The sequence below is a fragment of the Schistocerca serialis genome, chromosome 6, assembly GCF_023864345.2.
Source record: "Schistocerca serialis cubense isolate TAMUIC-IGC-003099 chromosome 6, iqSchSeri2.2, whole genome shotgun sequence".
Lineage (NCBI taxonomy): Eukaryota > Metazoa > Arthropoda > Insecta > Orthoptera > Acrididae > Schistocerca > Schistocerca serialis.
This window is the reverse complement of record NC_064643.1, coordinates 522880046-522900862: the sequence shown is the minus strand read 5'-3', so window position 1 is coordinate 522900862 and position 20817 is coordinate 522880046. Positions and strand designations below refer to the sequence as shown.

The 20817-nt window shown below is 43.2% G+C and overlaps 1 protein-coding gene across 1 annotated transcript in view; it reads left to right on the top strand.

Moving 5' to 3' along the window:
* LOC126483919 (uncharacterized) overlaps positions 1-20110 on the top strand; it is a 68953-nt gene extending 48843 nt beyond the window's left edge. Inside the window, exon 3 of the mRNA XM_050107195.1 lies at positions 19239-20110. Within this exon, the coding sequence (XP_049963152.1) occupies positions 19239-19550 (312 nt within the window). The 3' untranslated portion in view covers positions 19551-20110. The remainder of the gene's footprint in view (positions 1-19238) is intronic.
* Positions 20111-20817: the final 707 nt, after the last annotated feature.

Genomic DNA, 20817 nt, shown 5'->3' with positions numbered 1-20817 from the left:
TCGTTTGTACTGAACTGTCTTTAATACTTGTCTGGTCTTGAATCCAGTGAACGGTAACTACAATCACTTATACACCTTCCAGTTTGGTTCTTCTTGGCAGCAACTATAGACACGGCCCTGACGCTGTCTTGAGGCACTATCGATACTCCAGATACTGCTGCTGATACTGATGGATACTGTCTCGATAGTGACGCTGCTTTGCCGGCTCATATCCACGTTTGGTGGATTTATGTCTACTGGGAACTATCTGAAAGATGTACATCGTGAGAATAAAATAATCCTTGTAGTGTGGAGCCCTCTCTGGCCGCTAGCCTTAACTCGGCTCGGCACTCTGCTATGTACGGCTGAGTCTCATATCTAAGGAGAACACAAGGCACAAGCGAAGATTAGTTCTGAAAACTTAATATACCAAAGGTCCTTCATTCTCCTTTTCCTTCTCTGTTTATTTCTTTTGGATTCCACCTAGCCATTTTTTTCAGTGGGGCTGAATACAAAAAAATCACCAATTGCCTCTATGGTTTCATTGTTACTTTTCTTTGTGTCGATTTTACATTTTAGTCATACTACAAGGAACCTGGAGGGCTGTTTGGAATCATACTCAACTAACTTCTTCCAGAGGGGTTGAAGATTGTCCTCAACAGAGGCTAACAGTGCAACGTTAGCAGTAAAATTAAGGTGGCCATTAATCACATATTTCACCTTCTTTCTCCAAGTTTAGAAAGTGGAAAGCTTTCAATAGGCCTGGTCTAGTAGTTTTGGGGATAACGAAATCTGCTTGCCTATCTCCCTCAATTACAAACTCTACACTACTGTGATAACTCATAATTTAAGCTGCAGTGTTGATATATATATATATATATATATATATTAATTAATAGTGATTAATAGTGATTAATAGTTTTCTCTGAAGTGAAGTATATATATATATATATATATATATATATATATATATATATATATATATACACACTTCACTTCAGACAAAACTATTAATCACGCTCATTACTCTGTACTAAAATTTCATTCACTACTGGCAAATGGGCGATTTATCTCTACCCACTTCTACACTCAACCTGCTCCTTGCTTTGAATAAAACGCAGATTTCTTACGTTTCTCATAAGAGTCTTGTACGCTAACTTAAAAAATTGGGTGGTCAAAATTGAATTCATCATTCCTGCCAAAAGTGGTCGCCGAATTTTACAAGGACTTAACCAGCCTTCTTAAGTTTCCTAATAGCAAATGTGAAGCAGCCTATATAGTTAACACAGAACATGCGTAGTTAAGCAAACTTAAAAAAATGGCTATAAGGATTGGGCCAAACACTTAAGCAACACAAACGGAAAGTAGAATATAGCTGCAAACTCCTTACACCAATCAGAAGCAGTTGCATTATTTTGCATAAGTTCCCTAACTTGAAGCTGGAGAATAAACATCTTTCATAGAAACGTCGTTAGTCTTGTACTCTATTATCTTAGTCAAATACTTGCAGATTCAAGGACATGTTGTTTTCAATAGGAGACAAACATTTGCATGACTTGACGACCTCTACATTCTTTCTCTATTTTCTTTCTGGCGAATGTGCAGTTTTCTTATAGGTGGTGGTAAACTCTCGTAAATTACTGTCACAGTGACGTGGATTTTGTCTGTTGTGCCCTCTTCGACAAGGGAAGACGGTTCCGAGAAAGATCACTTTCACTTCATGATTAGCATCGGTCCCGACAGGAATGCTATGCTGTGCCATTGTTCTCCATCAAGGAGCAAAGCTGTGCGCAAACCGAGTCAGGTGATGTTTGAAAAGATTCAATATATTCTCACAGATAATATGTTAACAGTATGTTTGAAACAAATAATGCTTATTTCTATTGTATTACAGAAATAAGTTTGTTTCAGGTCGTTCATACGTTATCATAGACACTTTGCCAAGGAAGACAAGTCGTATCCCACTTTTCCTCCACCTTCGCCTCAGCCTGTCCCTCCCTCCCCCCCCCCCCCTTTCTGGGATCACTTGAATCCTTCTCGAAGCCCTTACGTCCCATGACATTTTATACAAAGAAGTAAATGTTTTGGCAACAGTTATGTACTACAGTGCTCTTCTGTTTAGAACCCTCTAGTGGTGAAAGAGCAGTTGATGAGTTTGTAATTTCCAGTATTCTGTTTCTGTTTAAATTAACCACTTTTTCATATTGATATTTTCTTTATTTGATGAGACAGTCATGTTACCCAAAGGTGGGAGGAAGCGAAAACCTGTTACTGACCACTAACAAAGTTTAACATCAACGAACGACACGAGTGAGCAGATGGTTTGTGAAAACGTGGAAACTTGCCGTTCTTAAAACTTAAAATCTACAGCTTAAGACATACAGAACACAGTTCTATGGGCCTTAATCTACTTCTTGAGAAGAGGTATAAACAATGGACTCCTTAAAAATTTATATTTAAGAGTTAAGAATTGGATTTTGCAAAGTATTTTTCTGTACTGCAGCTTTCAAATCAAATATCATTTAATACTCTCAACAGATAGATTCGGAACAATGGTTAGGAAACATTTGGTACTAGTAATACGTAAATATCTGATAATGACGTAATACTGTTAAGCAATGTTGCACACTGATCGAGTAACATGTTTCTATTCTGCACATAAGTAAAGTAAGTGCTCCGTACTTATGGAGCACCGTCTGGCATATGTCTTCGTGAATACCTTAACTTTGTTATATGAACATTCCCTTTTTGTTTCATTGTAAGGATAGATTTACTGAATTCCTCTAAGAAGTACATAACGGTGGCGCTGACGTCTTTAAGGAAGACATAAAGTTGTAAGACAAGGAGTGTACACATTGTTTCCCTGACGTTTGACCTTATCCATATATAACTCGCATACTTCCCTGATGATTATCAAGGTATGAGATCGTTAACTTCTAATGTTATGATAGCAAACTACTTATCTCTACCATCTAGATATTCATCTGCTGCTGTTCTCTACGAACAGGTACAAATTGTATCACTACCACATAAAGGTACAGCGCGTCAGATTATTTCTTTGTTATAGAACAACTAAAATCACTCTCACCCCGTGTACAAGCTATCACCATTGAAAAATAATATTACTCCAAGCAAACAGTTTATCTTTGACACTGAAAACTTAAACCTATAATTCTAAGGGTATGTTTCCGCGACAGTTAAGTACAAGGAATAGACAATTTTTTTCTCAATGAGAATCCGTTTTAAAATGAGTTAGAATAGACCAGAGGGGTATTACTAAAGGCAGAGTATAGTAGAATCCACTACTGACACGTTTCACGATGAATCAGTGTTGGCAAACTGACTGCATTTATCATCAGCTTGCAACGTTGTTACCATAAAACAATGCCCGTCAATATTTAATTGTTGTCCTTCTATTATCTGTTAAATGCATAAAATACTTTAAGAGGAGATATTGATCCTGTCCGACAGCCGCTACAGTACCAACACTGAAAATAGGAGTTCATTTCTCAAGACATTAGAAATACGGTTAACTTCAATGCCTTAAATTAATCAGCATGTTATGCTTGTATTGTCACCGCACTAAATATGCAGCGATAGTTCATGTAAAAAATTTGCCATGTATACTAGGTGAGAGAATAAGAAAAGAAATCGACTATGTAATTTTAGGCATTCGCCTAAGTGATTAAGAAAAGAGTAGCAACGTAAACCCGAGCCTCAGTTTTAAACCCACTCCTCGAAATGGCACGTCCAATGCCTTAAAAACTACGATACTGCGCTCGGATCACGCGCCTCAGTCATGGTAGCACAGTTCCACAGCTACAAATCACGAAGCTCGCGACACTGCCGCAGAAAGCAGCTGAGCGAATACAGCCGGTGAAGCGTCATGAACAAGTGAAAAATAATATGTCTCCTAGCGAACGATCTTTTAGGCCCACATTCGGAATCTAATATATCTGTAGTTTTATTCACTACTGTTTCCGGATAATTAGATTTTATAATTATAAATAATGAATTTAAGTGCAGAACTGCAAACAAAGTGACTGCGTAAGGTAATGCTTTTAACAGTGGGATTCAATAGTCAGATACACAAGTATTAAGTGCACTGGTGCGAGGATCTAACTAATTTTAATCAACTCCACTTATGTGAATAAAAATTATCTATTTTAGTTTATGAGGGAACTTATAATAGTTATCCTTTGAAAATTACTTAATTATTCTAAATTAAAATCTTCCAATTATAATAATACGCCAATTTATTAATGATCATCTTACGGTTGGTTTTTAGAGTGTTAGCTGTCAATTCCTGAGAGAAACAGAACGTTATCAGAGTGACTGTGTGAGACACTACCTGTAGCTGTCGTTTGCATGACCGTACCCTGGTAGGACTGGGCAAGGCATTTGCCAGGAGTAAATCCACTTGACCACTTACATTCGTACCCTAAGTCTTCAGGAATTTTCTTATAGAAGCTGAAATGAAGTGACTGTATTGTAAGTCTGTTTGATGCCACATCAGAGATTTGTTTGCCTTTGTGATAAACACGAGATGCAGAGATTACGACAAAACAAACACCCAGTCCCCGAGCGAATATCATCTGCGACCCGTCCAGAATCGAACCAGGAATCCTGCAGTCTACAGGCAGTGACGCTAATCATTAGGTCAGCAGCTGCAGAGAGACGTGGAAATGTCTCACATCATGTATATCCCGAATCATGTTTAATTTATTATACCCGTTGTAAACCCACTGTCCTGTTATGTCGTCCTGCTTATGTCCCTCATTAAAAGTAAAGTCCCGTCCAGTGTACATTGTTGGCACTGATCTGCAGTCCAAAATATGGAGAGATTCCTACTGTATCTACATGGCAATCATGTTCCTATTGCAACTACACGGTACTAGTAAGTTAGACTCGGGTGTCGTTGCTTTCTTTCTGTCAACATGCATGTCCACGTATCGACACACTGTTGTTATTTGTATTTTTGTAGTACTGTAACAGTGTCGGTAGCGTTCATTTTCTCCACAAGGGTGCGGCAATGCTCCAATTTCTATCGCGCCTAGAACCGCTCTGCCAAAATCAGTGGCGCAAGTTGAAAATTTGTACCGGAAAAAGTCAAACACGCAGGCTGTCGTGATCTATCAAGGATGGCTGTGGAAGCTACTGATGAAAACAGGCAGAAAGCGCCCAGAGAAGGTGGAAATCTGACTTTGGAGAAGGCTAACGAGAATCTACTGGACAGAAAGAAAAACCAATGTACAGACATCAAAAAAAGTTTCGCATCACCTCGGTTCTGATAATTCCGAAATAGGTACAGAAAATAGAAATAGAGATCAACATGAAAATCATTTCCGCCCTTGTTATTGCTCATGGAAACCACACATTGCATGTTGTACTACCATACAGGGAGACCTTCAGAAGTGGTGGTCCAGATTGCTGTTCATACGGGTGCCTCTAATACCCTCTAGCACGTCCTCTTGCACTGATGCATGCCTGCATTCCTCGTGGCATACTATCAATAATTTCATCAATTCACTGTTGGTCCAGATTGTCCCACTCCTCAAAGGCGATTCGGCTTAGATATCTCAGAGTTGATGGTGGGTCATGTCGACCGTAAACAGTCCTTTTCAATCTATCCCAGACATGTGCGATAGGGTTCATGTCTGGGAACATGTTGGCCACTAGTCGGGCGATGTCGTTATCCTGAAGGAATTCATTCACAAGATGTGCACGATGGGGACGCGAATTTTCGTAGATGAAGACGAATGCCTTGCCAGTAAGCTGCCGATATGGTTGCACTATCGGTAGGAGGACGGCATTCACGTATCGTACAGCCTTTACCGCGCCTTCCATGACCACTAGCGGTGTACGTCGGCCCCACCTAATGCCACCCCAAAACATCAGGGAACCTGCACCTTGCTGTACACACTGGACGGTGTGTCCAAGGCGTTCAACCTGCCTGGTTGCCTGCAAACACGTCTATGGTGATTTTCTGGTTGAAGGCGTATGCGACAGTCATCGGTGAAAAGAACATGAAGCCAATCCTGAGCGGTCCTTTCTGCATGCTGTTGCGCCCATCTGTACCGCGCTGCATGGTGTAATGATTGCTAAGATCGACCTCGCTATGGACGTCAGGAGTGAAGTTGCCCATCTTGCAGCCTATTGCAGACAACTTGAGTCGTAACACAAAGTTCTGTGGATGCACGAAAAGCATTATTCAACATGGTGGGTTTGCTGTCAGGGTTCCTCTGAGCCATAATCCGTAGGTAGCGATCATCCACTGCAGTAGTAGCCCTTAGGCGGACTGATCGAGGTATGTCATCGAAAAGTTCCAGTCTCTCTGTATCTCCTCCATGTCCGAACAACATCGCTTTGGCTCACTCGGAGACACCTGGATACTTCCCTTGTTGAGAGCCGTTCCTGGCACAATGCGGACGCGGTCTAACCGCGGTGTTGACCGCCTAGGCATGGTTGAACTACAGACAACATGAGCCGTGTATCTCCTTCCAGGTGGAATAACTCTAACTGATCGGCAGTCGGACCCCCTCCGTCTAATAGACGCTCCTAATGTATGGTTGTTTACATCTTTGGGTTGGTTTAGTAACATCTCTGAACAGTCATATGGACTGTGTCTGTGTTACAATATCCAAAGTTAGCGTCTATCTTCAGGAGTTCTGGAAACCGGGATGACGCAAAACTTTTTTTTGATGTGTTTATATACAGGTGAGTCAGGAGCAAAGGTACATGCTTTGAAGGGTGATTATGAACGCATGGACGTATGCCGTATTCCGAATGGTTTCCGAGACAGAATACATTTGATATCAATTTTGTACCTTTTCTTGAAAAACTCGAAAACCGCAAACTCCAGCGAAAACGTGTCGCAGTATAAAATTAATCTATATTAAATTTCCTACAAAAAATGCCCTATTAATATGTTTCTCTAAAACTAGAGAGCGTGATAATGTTGAAAAACTCTTGACGTGCATGCGCTATAGCTTTCGTAGTTTTTGTAGTCCAATTTGAGATTTAGAGCAAGTTGAGACGAACAGGTTGATACGGGATACTTGTGGTCTATGAAGCCCTGAAGCTACCTAAAACTGGCCTATAAAAAGTGCTTAAGCTACAGCGCATGCTCGTCGAGCGAGTTTTTCAACATTCTCGACCTCTCTTCGCACAAATCATTAGTTCTAGAGAAACAAATGAATGGGACCTTTTATTGTAGGAAATGTAATGTAATTTCATTTTGTTCTGCGTCACGTTTTCTCTGGAGGGTGTGGTTTTCGAGTTATTCACGAAAAACGTACAATAGGGATATTAAATGTATTCTATCTCGGAAACCATTCGAAATAGGGCATACGTCCAGATGAAGTTAATTTTTTCAGAATTACTATCACCCCTCAAAGCGTGTACCTTTATATACAGGCAACAATTAGTTTTGACATTTATTGAGTCACAATAGATTTTCAGCTCATAGATTGGAGGAAAATTTCTGGGAAAGAAAATCAGGAGGAGTCCAAGAAAGGAAGCAATCGAAAATCTGTTCGAAGTGCCAAAGTTAACAAGAAGTGGACAGCAAGAAGCGGGAGGGGATGGGGGAGAGGTTGTAACGAAGAGACATAGACATTAGAAAGTGCCGATGAAGGAAATTTGAATCCAGACAAAATGCATAATCAGGCGTGTTACGTCTGCGAGAGAGTGGGCTAGAGATAGAAATTGGTCGCAAGTTCGAATCCTGTCTCGGGCATGGAGGTGTCTGATGTCCTTAGGTTGGTTAGGTTTAAGTAGTTCTAAGTTCTAGGGGACTGATGACCTCAGAAGTTAAGTCCCATAGTGCTCAGAGCCATTTGAAGCCCACAGAATTAATCAAAGCGCACTGGCAGCCAGTGTCTGAGATTCCTTTATGTCTTAATTCGTAGTCGCTGTTGCATGAAAATAAATATAGATCTTTGTTGGTATTTCCTTCTCTCCAGCAGGTCATCGTTAGCTTTCTCCAAAGGCACAGTAGCACCTCTTCTGGGCGCTTTCTGCCTGTTTTCAACAGGAACTTCCACAGCGGTCCTTGACTGGTGGCAACAGCCTGCATGTTTAAGGCGTTTGTTAGTAAACAGTCTGAGAGGTAAACGAGTGGCTAGGGAAACAGACGTATTGCCTTGGGAGCGGTGTCCTTTGGGATGGAATTCCTGCAGATCGAGGCAACGCCCGCTGCTGCGGCGCTGACTCCAAGCGCCGGCATGCAGTGGGCGTAGCCACGGGTCGGCATTTGCGGCCGCCGCGCCGTGGGGCGAGCTGTGAGCGCGCCGGGGTGTTCCCAGCGCAGCGGCTGCTGGCGCTCGATTCGCCACGAGCCGCGAGTCGGCACTCGGTCTGCGAAAGGTCGGCGCTGGCGGGTCAAGGTAGTCTGAGATCACCTGCCGCTCCTCCGCGCACTCGTGGCCCGGTATTAATACTAATGCTAGCCGGCCGCTCCGCCGCCTCGGAGAGGGCACGCTTTTAACACTCTGGTATTTCCCCAGCGTCCGCAGACATGTCTCGTCTCAGTAGGGAGTTAACCAATTCAGAGTCAAGGACAGATCGCTCCAAGCTGTTGCTGTCAGTTTCTTCTGTGAAAAACAGTTCATAAAAATACCAGGCCACCACAAAGAAAGTTACCAACATGTTGAATGCAAAGCCGTTCTTAAATTCCTCGTCTTTACGTCATCCATAAAAATTCCATCGTCGTTTGGTAATATGAATCCAATGCATGGCTGCAAAAATGGTTCAAATGGCTCTCAGCACTATGGGACTTAACATATGAGGTCATCAGTCCCCTAGAACGTAGAACTACTTAAACCTAACTAACCTAACACACACATCCATGCCCGAGGCAGGATTCGAACCTGCGACCGTAGCGATCGCGCGGTTCCAGACTGAAGCGCCTAGAACCGCTCGGCCACTCCAGCCGGCGCATGGCTGCAAATGGTCTACAAGTAGCCGAATATAACCATTTCCAGTCAATGATCGGTTTAGTTGGACCAGAGGACCCAGTCCACTCCAAGTAAACACAGCTGATGTCATTATGAAGACACCACCAGCTAGCTCAGTATCTGGTGTCCAAGGCTCCGAGGGATCTGCGCCATACTTGAAACCTACCATCAGCTCTTACCAACTAAAATCGAGACTCATCTGACCAGGCCACGGTTTTCCAGTAGTCTAGGGTCCAACCGATAAGGTCACGAGCCCTGGAGAGGCGCTGCAGGCGATGTCGTGCTGTTAGCAGTGACACTCGCGACGATCGTCTGCTACCATAGCCCAATAACTCCAACTTTCGTCGCACTGTCCTAACGGATACGTTCGTCGTACGTCTGACATTGATTCCTGCGGTTATTTCACACAGTGTTGCTTGTTTGTTAGTTCTGTGAACTCTACGGAAACGCGGCTCATCTCGGTTGTTAAGTGAAGGCCGGCGTCCACTTCTTTGTCCGTGGTAAGAGGTAATGCCTGAAATATGGTATTCCCGGACACTCTTGACACTGCGGATCTCCGCATACTGAATTCCCTGACGATATCCGAAATGGTATGCCCTATGCATCTAGCTCCAACTATTAGCCCGCGTTCAAAATTTGTTAATTCCCGTCTGGCGGCCATAATCACGTCGGACACCTTTTTACATGAATCATATGGGTATATATGACAGCTCTGTCAATGCACTGCCCTTTTATTCCACTTGTACGCTGTAGTACCGCCATCTGGATATGAGCAAATCGCTATCCCACGACATTCGTCACTTCAGTTTATATACATACATACATACATACATATATATAAAAGGTGAACCACGCAGCAACACCCTGATACTTCGTGAACGGCATGTAATCGTATTGTGAACATTAACACAACTTCAGCTATGCGTAAAAGTAATGGTATTGTTATATTTAATTGTTCTGCTATCTTAAAAGAATACCTTGTAATAGAAGGTGTCAAGACTCTCATGTCGACCACGTTCAAGTTGTTCTCAATTTATCATACACATATTTAAATGTGCGACGTGTAGGGCGGTTATGATGAGGATATCCATTCTGCGTATAAGTCTCTGTTCTCACTGAATTTCGTTGGCATTTTCCGTAAATGAGAAGCATATCGACTTGCTCTTCGAAGGAATACATCATTCACATTCACCTGATTCGACAATACTAGTCTTACCGTTGCTATTAGTGTTGTATTGCGAAGCCGTCGAATGGTGTTTCCATGTCAATGACACGTTAGATGCATACGCCGTATTCGGCGAATATTTACTATTTGCACGATATACGAGAGAGAACTACACCTGAAGATACGCAAGGGAGATTTGTCAGAGCATGTGCTTCGATAAGTTCCGTAGTGATAAGGAATACAACTCAATCCATGATAAGAAGATTGCAGCACTGCATTGATACCAATGGTCATCACTTCAAACACCTTCTGTAAATCGACGTTCATGCCACCTTTGTGATCTTCGTTGATCTTCAAAGACTTTACTGTTATACATCGTTGGATTCGTCTCGATAGCCGCTATCAGAAAATAAGCACCAAATTATAGCATCCCTTTTTAAAAAACAAAGTTGACCGTCATATCTCCGATGCGACCCCACCTAGCAACAAAAAACCTACGTCATAATGTGGCCCCCATTGTCCCATGCAAGTTCTGTCCCACAAACGTTTCAGTTACTATCATACTTTCGGAGTTATTATTGGTGGCAATAGTTAATGACTTACCCTGTATGTAGAGTGATTCGATGATGGTGACACAAAATTTCAAGGACAGTGGAGACGATAAATTTATCAATGTGAGGTACTGGACCCTGGTTCAGAAACGACCGAGTTGGAAGTTACAAGTGAAAATCTTTCTGATACCTATGACAATGGATCTCTTCTACTGCAAGCTCTTTGATTTCCATTTTTGGGAGGAGGTAGTATGGACCAAAACAAGAAAAAAAGTTGTGTAGTAAACATGGGCTCTAAATTGCATACCTTAAGAGCTATGAGCACTTGTTCGTAGAAGAGTTGTGTACTGTAGTAAAGATGAACACATGCTCGAAGGTCTTACGGAATGCATTTTACAGCCCATATTTACTGGCCTTTTTTTATTTCGTTTCAATCCCTACTACCTCCTCCCAAAATAAGGAAAGAGAAGAAGCTGTAATAGAAAAGGTCCAATGCCAGAGGTACAAATCTTGACTCTTTCTTTTTTTTTCAGACAAGGGTCTCTTACCTCAAACCGATACATTTACCCTTTTCCATCATACCTAACAGTTTGTAACATATTCACTGAATCATCCTTTGTAACTATGACTAACAGAAAAATCACTAGCCTCTTTCCGTTCTATCTTTGAATGAAAATCTGGTTTCGATATCTACAACTGTTAAGGAAGTTACCAGTGTTCGTTTTACGTGATTCTCTTTGCCTGACGAGGGTATCGGGGCATTATGTAAAAGTATTGTTGGAGACAGAGTGATATCTATTCCATGAAATATAAAGGCAGGTACAAATGATAGTCGCCAGACTTTTATTCAATATCCTAGGTTGAAGTTCCAGCGTTCGCGAATGTTCACTTGGAGTGAGGGCCTCTGACACCATAGATGATGTCCTAAACAACAACTATGCTGCTATTCTATTTAAGAAAAGTATATGTGTCGTCATCGGAATTCACTTTCACCCATCCTTCCCATAGGATCTCAACACTACGCTGAAAAAAAATACTCACTGCAGGTATCCACTGACATACTCGTATCCCAACCAGCCGAAGATCGATACTGGATGGGTAGCGGCGCATTTAAGATCTGCCAAACCAGCTTAGTTGACTTGCCTTCAGTACCTTCAGTACCAACATTGAAATCCCACGTTTGAAAGTTGTTCTCTTGCTGGTGCTAGAATCGTCTCCAAGTCCCACTGTCTCTGAAGAACAAAAGGGTACATCGTTTCCCTACGTGACTCCAGCCAATTTGCCCTGATGAATGTGTCTCAGTAGCTGGTGTTAGTTTCGTTCTCTTCAAATGAGGCACACTTAGATAACCAGCTGATGTCCTTGTGGATTTTCACCATTAGTATTGGCGGGCAAGAGGAAGAGAGGTTGCGGTGTAAAATTCATGGTCACCATGTTTTTCACCACTATCCTGGGCTAAACTCCAATCGTTTCCGCAGTGGAATGAGGCCCTGTAATAGCTTGGTGAACCCCTTGGTGTTATTCGGGAGGAATAGGTCGCGTAGCGAAACTAGACTTCTTGTTCTCCCTTTTATCTTCACTCATGTGAGGAACCATAGAGCGATAAAGTTCAAAGAAGAGCAGAGCGTTTTGCATTATCGACAAATAGGAGAGAGATTGTCACAGACATGATATGGATTTGGGGTGGATTTCATTAAAACAAAGGAGTTTCTCGTTGCGGCGGGATCTTCTCACGAAATTTCAATCACCAACTTTTTCCTTCGAATGCGAGAACATTTCGTTGACGCTATCCTACATAAGAAGAAACGGTCATCATCTGCCAGTCGTGCTTGGATAGCTCAGTAGGTAGCACTTACCGACGAAAGGCAAAGGTCCCAAGTTCGAAAGTTGGTCCGGCGCACAGTTTTAATCTGCCAGGATGTTTCACTTTCCATCAGCTGTACAACCGAGGTCAGAATTGTGTTGTAGACGATGGTGACTACTTTGAAGGCCAGTAAAGGTAGTTTGTTTGTGACTGTTGTTTCCTTTATTTATTGGGATCATTCCCTGAAAAGATGTAAGGCACCGGAAACCTAAGGTGTCTCAGGCCAAAATATTCAGATAATATCCCTGTACAACCTCTGAAATTTTGAGGTGGGATTCGGGAGAGTAGTAGATCAGTTCATGGGACCATTGACGAAGTTAACTTTGTACTTGTATTACATACCGAAAAGCAGAAGAAACTGTGAGAATTTTCGTCATTTCATTAATTAATAAATTCTGTTCCCACACTTTGAGTAGACTGTAGCGGAACAGGTCCTGTTACTCGTCATGTTCTGCTTCTAGAGGGCAAGTTGACATGCTCCATACACCTGCTACACCGGAAGCCGTATGTCGCTGCCAGCAAAAAGGAGGACAAGCGTGCAGTTACGTGGGAATCCATGGTCTGAAGCGTGGGAAGTTATTGCTGTCGTTCTGACGGACGCGCGACCTGATCTCCCGATCTTAGAACGTACAGCGACTTCTTCAGCAGGCCGATAATGTCAAGGCTGTCTTGGAAGGATGCAAGACGCATGTATGCCAGATTACTTCTCTTACTTTCCAATAAAAACAAACCGTCAAGAGACTTGATTATATCTGTCTTACAGTTAAACCAACAGCGTCGGTAGTTAGCATAGTTTTCACCTTGGGATGAAATTATTTTCAAAACTTTTTTTCATTCCCGTTACCTTAACCGTCTCATACTTCGTTGAAAGATGTTACGATATTGTTTATTTGGAAAATTAAAACGAGTATATTGGATAAGAAACTAGCTGTAGCAGAATCGGAGGCTAAACGGGAAATAAGATTAGAATTTAAGATCTAGCCGATGAGGAGGTCACCAGACAGATCTTTAACTCGTACTGAAGAACGATTCGGGCTTAAAAATATGGTGACCTCATCAGTGGAGTCACTTCGCCGTTTACCTGATTTAGTGAAACCACAGTAGGAGTCAAGTCCCACACTTACTTACGGAAGTAAACAGACGTGCAGAGCTTCAAGCAAACAACCGTAAGGTACACATCTTCTGATACGGAATCATTCAGTTTTACAAGTCTACAAACGTGTACATTCATAAAGTGACTCCGTTCTTGTAACAATTATTTTAGTACACTTTGCGGGAGACAAGTAAACACTACGAAATGCAAATTCCAAGCCACTTATCACGAAATTAACTTTTTTTAATTTTTTACGAAATCTGCTTCAATGTGTTAGCAAAGATAATGTCTTTTTATTTCTCGCAGTTGTATACATTCTCAGTATATATCCTCGTCAAAAGATACCTTCTTAAGGTACTTTTCCCGTGTGTGTTTCGTGTCGTATATGATATCTTAAGAGAAGAAGATTATTAGTTATATTCTTATGAGTGCAAAGGGCATACACAGCAAAGCTCATTTAAAATCCTCAGACCCAGCGAGATGCCACAGTGGTAAGAAACTGCATTCGCATACGGAAGGATGACGGTTCGAGGTCCAATCCGGCCATCTCGATACAGGATTTCCGCGGTTTCCTTAAATCACTTGACGCAAATGCCTGGACGTCTCCTTTGGAAAGCAAATAGTCGATTTCCTACCTCAATCTCAGATCGTGTTCTGTTCCTAATGACGGGGAGTTGAATTAAAATCTTCCTTTTTTAAAACCTTTCCCTACTACTGAGGTATGACGTTGAGGTTGCTCAGTGACCTATGGTTTACGAAGTATCACCTTTATTTTTGTCTTGATGTGCTACAGACACCGGAATACGACATGGGCGTACAGCGCGTGTATTTTTCAACGAAGTACTGCAGGCGGTGGAAAGATTGTATTCTCTCCTCAGGATTGGTCGTGAGCATACATCTGGATAATCCGGAACCAGACCGAGAGACCGCCAAGCTAGAAGCCCGAGAGCGTCAATTGCTTCTCTGCCACGGTTACGCGGTCACGGAGATACGCTGAACGCTATACTTACGACTGAAAATAGATTCTGCACTGCGCATAGCTACCTTGACATTTAACGGGATTTCATAGATAACTACATCTGGAGGTTGTAATGCGAGGTGCACCGCCGTAACACTTTTACGTGGTCGTCTTCTTGAAAGTGCACTGGTATTACATATAGTAGAAAATTAGAGGTTGCTTCCACGCCTGTGTATCTACGATGCATAGTTCACATAAGCTATTCAGTATCCTAGTTAAACCAATCATTGCTACTTAATATGGTTTAACAGTTTACTAACGACCTAACGAGATAGGTTAGCAACAAAGAATGAGCTATTCCGACATTACAAGGGCGAGATGAGTTGTACAAGGCTATTCCTTCAATCGCTCCATAAAATATTACATTGAACCACATACCGTAGATTAAAGATTTTACACGCGTGACCAATAATAGACTCTTATGGGCGAAGGGGATAGAAGGGAAGATCTGAGCATGAATTGCATTACAATATAATGGACGTAGAAGATATCTTGAGAGATGAGTGTCCGCTGGGAGCTAGAAATTAATTGGTTGGCGAGGTCATCGGTCCCGTCGGATTAGGGAACGATGGAGAAGGAAGTCGGCCATATCCTTTCAAAGGAACCATTCTCGCATTTGTCCCAAGCGATTTAGGGAAATCATGTGAAAACTAAATCAGGACTGTCGAAAGCGGGATACAACCACGATTCCAGGGGCTAACCACTGCGCCACCTCATTCGGTGAGCTAAAAATGAACATCAAACATCTTTAATTTGTAGAAAGATTAGTCTTCTTAACTGTTTTCTTTATTCAGAGAAATGACACACAGAAGCAGCGCTCTTGACAACGGGTCAATGGTACAAGAAGTAGCTTAAGCGTGCCTTCATACTTTCGCTATCTGCGGTTTTTCTTACTATCATCTTTGGTCATACCATGTTTACAAGGTGAATCAGGAGGAAAGGTGCATGCTTTGAAAGGGGTTCCTATTGATGATTTTGAAGCGAATTCTGGATGTCATGGGGTGAAAAGGAACGAAGGAAGGGCTGTTCCAACATAACCCGCCTCAACCTTAGCAGGTTCAAATGGTTCAAATGGCTCTGAGCACTATGGTACTTAACATCTGTGGTCATCAGTCCCCTAGGACTTAGAACTACTTAAACCTAACTAACCTAAGGACATCACACACATCCATGCCCGAGGCAGGATTCGAACCTGCGACCGTAACGGTCACGCGGTTCCAGACTGAAGTGCCTAGAACCGCACGGCCACACCGGCCGGCCAACCATAGCAGGCTTCCTTCTGAGCTACAGTACCTGTTCTATACAACCCCCCACCCTCGAATCTTTAAAGAATCGTGTTCCCATTACATTAAAAGCTTCAAACGTCTGGTTATTTTACAAATGAGTTAACGTGTTAAATCCTGGCCCTTTTAAGAAAAGCTAGTGTTGCACACATTTCAATGTCTGTGTCTTACAATGATAAAATTTCGCTTGCACATTCAATCTTAATTGTGTATATTGCCTGCAAAACGTATTGCGAGTAGAGTTAGTAACGAGGAAGTAATAAATTAACACTTCATACCAGGTGCAGAAGTTTTACGGCACGAACAGCGAAACTGTACTAAGCGCTTAACTTTTTCATTTCATCATTTTTGTGAGAGAGGGTTCGTTGCCGAGAAAAAGCTTCGAAACGGCTCGAAATTATGTTACAGTTTGTTCCAAGTGGTTACGTGCTCACATTCTCAAAAACTGAATGAATGTAATCTGCACTTTAATATTTGACTTATTGTGTTAAACCTTCAACGTAAGGTTGTACTTCTGAATGAATAATTTATGATCGCATTTTGAATTTTTAAATTGAGCCAATATTATAAACTAGCTTAGTGCCCACTGATTTGTTCATATAGACTGTACGGTCTGTACAGTCTTTTCTTTGTCGAATTTTTAAGATGTACATAAACTGCAACAAAACTTTTCAAGCCAATTAAAGCCGTAGAAGCATGGTCTTTTCCGAGTGTACGTCTGACCAAAAAGCTATTCTGGTAGCTGGCGTCCAAGGTATTTGTTAATCATGCGTTAAGCGTTCTTGTGGTGATATTTCCATACAAACTTTCATCCCATAACATATACTTCTTTATGTCTAATAGAGAAATGATTCCCCGGTTTTCCTATATTTAGCTTTTTTTAATATAATGAAATGTTTTCCTAAAATTATCCACCCTCTGTCTCACCCTATTGGGGGTCTAATTTAGAAAACACGGAAACAAGTATTCTTTTTCATTTCTAACAGAGAATCCAAATACAATTTTTTCATAGATTTTGGTTTGAAAATACTTTCATAATGAAATAATTTCATACAACTTTTCATCCCCTGTTTCTCCTACTTAAGAGTGAAATTTCGAACAAAATATTCAAATGTATCTGAATTCCTAAGGGACTAAACTGCTGAGGTCATCAGTCCCTTGACTTATACACTACTTAAACTAACTAAAGCTAAGAAAAACACACACGCCCATGTCTGCGGCAGGACTCGAACCTCCGGCGGCAATCTGTGGCATGGCCACTTCACGCGGCGAAATTTCGAACATTCCCTTGGTAAATGATGCGTACAGCATAAGATCAACACCGTCTCCTAATTTCAAGTTTCTATCCTCAGCAGTCTTTCCTGGGTGATGATGGTTCTAGTTCAGCCCATTGGGGACTGACCTTCCAAAACAATGTAGTACGAATTTTTTTTCATTTCCAACCTGGAAACCAAATACCAATTTTCAAAGATTCTGCTTTAAAAATGATTTGAAAATGAAAAATTTTCATAAAACATTTCACTCCCTATTTCAATCCCTTAGGGGTTCAATTTTCAAAAACAGTGAAATGCACTCCGTCTTCAGGCCACAAGTGGCCCATCCGGACCATCCGACCGCCGTATCATCCTCAGCTGAGAGCGCGGATAGGAGAGGCGTGTGGTCAGCACACCGTTCTCCCGGTCGTTATGATGGTTTTCTTTGACCGGAGCCGCAGCTATTCGGTCGAGTAGCTCCTCAACTGGCATCACGAGGCTGAGTGCACCCCGAAAAATGCCAACAGTGCGTGACGGCCCGGAAGGTCACCCATCCGAGTGCCGGCCACGCCCGACAGCGCTTAACTGCGGTGATCTGACGGGAACCGGTATATCCACTACGGCAAGGCCGTTGCCAAAAACAGAGAAATGCGTGCCTTTTAATTCTAACAAGGGAACCTCCCCATCGCACCCCTCCCCCCTCAGATTTAGTTATAAGTTGGCACAGTGGATAGGCCTTGAAAAACTGAACACAGATCAATCGAGAAAACAGGAAGAAGCTGTGTGGAACTATGAAAAAAATAAGCAAAATATACAAACTGATTAGTCCATGCGCAAGATAGATAATGTGAGCTCAGGAACACCCTGGTCCCGTGGTTAGAGTTAGCAGCTGCAGAACGAGATGTCCTTGGTTCAAGCCTTCCCTCGAGTGAGAAGTTTAATTTTTTATTTTCAGACAATTATCATCTGTCCGTCCGTCCGTCCGATGCGAGGTAACTGACATCCACAAGAAAGCCTAAATCGGGCAAGGTAGAAGAATCCTTTTACCCACTCGCCAAGTGTACAAGTTAGGCGGTCGACAACATGGTCTTGCCACGTGACGCACATGCTGTCACCAGTGTCGTATAGAATATATCAGACGTGTTTTCCTGTGGAGGAATCGGTTGACCTAATACCTTGCGATCGCCGGCCGCGGTGGCCGTGCGGTTCTGGCGCTGCAGTCCGGAACCGCGGGATTGCTACGGTCGCAGGTTCGAATCCTGCCACGGGCATGGGTGTGTGTGATGTCCTTAGGTTAGTTAGGTTTAGGTAGTTCTAAGTTCTAGGGGACTTATGACCTAAGATGTTGAGAGAAGCCAAATACAAATTTTCATACATTTAGTTTCGAAAATGCTTGCATAATGAAATATTTCCATCAAAACTTTCATCGCCTACTTCATCCCTTAGCAGTTAATTGTCCAAAGACAGTGGAACACATAATGTTTTTATTTTCAACCTGGAACGCAGATTCAAACTGCGATAAACTTCTATTTAAAATGCTTTCATAATGAAGTATTTTCAAAAAACTTTTCACCCTTATTTCACCCCCCTTAGGGATGGAATTTCTAAAAGTCCTTTGGTTGGTTCAAATGGCTCTGAGCACTATGGGACTTAACTGCTGTGGTCATCAGTCCCCTAGAACTACTTAAACCTAACTAACCTAAGGACATCACACACATCCATGCCCGAGAAAGGATTCGAACCTACGACCGTAGCGGCCACGCGGTTCCAGACTGTAGCGCCTAGAACCGCTCGGTCACCCCGGCCGGCTAAAAGTCCCTTCTTAAACGACGCCTGTAGTGTACCATCAACACCCACTGCAAATTTCAAGCTTCCATCCGTACTGGTTTAGGCTGGGCGATGATGACTCAGCCGGTCAGTCAGTCAGTCGGGACATTGCCTTTCATACACAGAGACTGAAAATGAAACTTTTGTTGCCACTGGTAGCAGACACGCAACCTGCAACTGGGTTTGGGTGACAGTGCCCCACAGTAATATAGTCAGTCGACTGACATGTGTTTCTGCCGGTGTTGCAGGGTGACCACCACCACGACCACGTCCACGTGCCCGGAATGCCCTTCGACTTCGAGTACGCTGTGAAGGACGACGCCCACGGTGCCGACTACGCGCACCGCGCCAACAGCAACGGCGACGTGGTGCAGGGCGAGTACCGCAACCTGCTGCCCGACGGCCGCGTCCAGGTGGTGCGCTACACCGCCGACTGGGCCACCGGCTTCCACGCGGAGGTCTCGTACCAGGGCGAGGCGAGCTACCCGGCGCCCGCGCCTCCCGGCGCCTACGGGCCACCCCAGCAGCAGCAGCAGCCGCCGCAGCAGACCGGATACTGACCGCCGCCCGCACACACGACGACTCAGCCACCGCCGGGGGCGCGCCCGTCTCTCAAACTCCGCCCCCACTACGCTCTATTGTAGCCCCCCAAAACAGCCACCCTGCCAGGCGGGGGTAATCCCTCTGATTGCTACAACCTGCCTTATTCACACGTCGACCCAGCAGTTCCACACACTACGAAACGGCCAACACACCTACGCCCACGAATCTTAGTATTGCAATAGAATTGCAGTGGGAAAATGTCCAGTTACCTACGGCATTTATACTGCCGTCGGGGACTATTATTTGCGTCCACCCGGTGGTGGCGAAAGCTAATATTTATGTGTAAGAGAGAGAGTGAGAGATAGAATGAGAGAGCTCCGTCCGCAGACGGTCGCGCCGCCGGCCCGAGCAAAAAGACGATGGCAGGCAGCCTTGCCAGCACATTTGGTGCGCTTCGCTCGTTAGCGCGTTAACCGAGTGCGCGACAGTGTTGCGTCAGATAATCTGTGCGAGTGTGTTAATGTCACGTACTGCTCTTTTCATAATGTACAAAAAATAAACATACTACTCAACTAAACCTAGTTTCTTTTCAATTGTGTGTTTCAAAGAACCTACTCCCCCACTTGCCATCACTTGTGCCACCTGGAGTAAATTTTCCACACAATAGTGTACACATTTTGTTCAGAGATACTGAGTGAATGTTCTTAAACACTACTGGCCATTAAAACTGCTACACGAAGAAGAAATGCAGATGATAAACCTGTATTCATTGCACAGATATATTATACTAGAACTGACATGAGATTACATTTTCACGCAATTTGGGTGCATAGATCCTAAGAAATCATTACCCAGAACAACCACCTCTGGCCTTAATAACGGCCTTGATACGCCTGGGCATTGAGTCAAACAGAGCTTGGATGGCGTGTACAGGTACAGTTGCCCATGCAGCTTCAACACGATACCACAGTTCACCAAGAGTAGTGACTGGCGTATTGTGACGAGTCAGTTGCTCGGCCACCATTGACCAGACGTTTTCAATTGGTGAGAGATCCCGATAATGTACTAGCCAGGGCAGCTGTCGAACATTTTTTGTATCCAGAAGGCCCGTAAAGGACCTGCAACATGCGGTCGTGCATTATCCTGCTGAAATGTAGGGTTTCGCAGGGATCGAATGAAGGGTAGAGCCACGGGTCGTAACACATCTGAAATGTAGCGTCCACTGTTCAAAGTGCCGTCAATGAGATCAAGAGGTGACCGAAGCGTGTAACCAATGGCACGCCA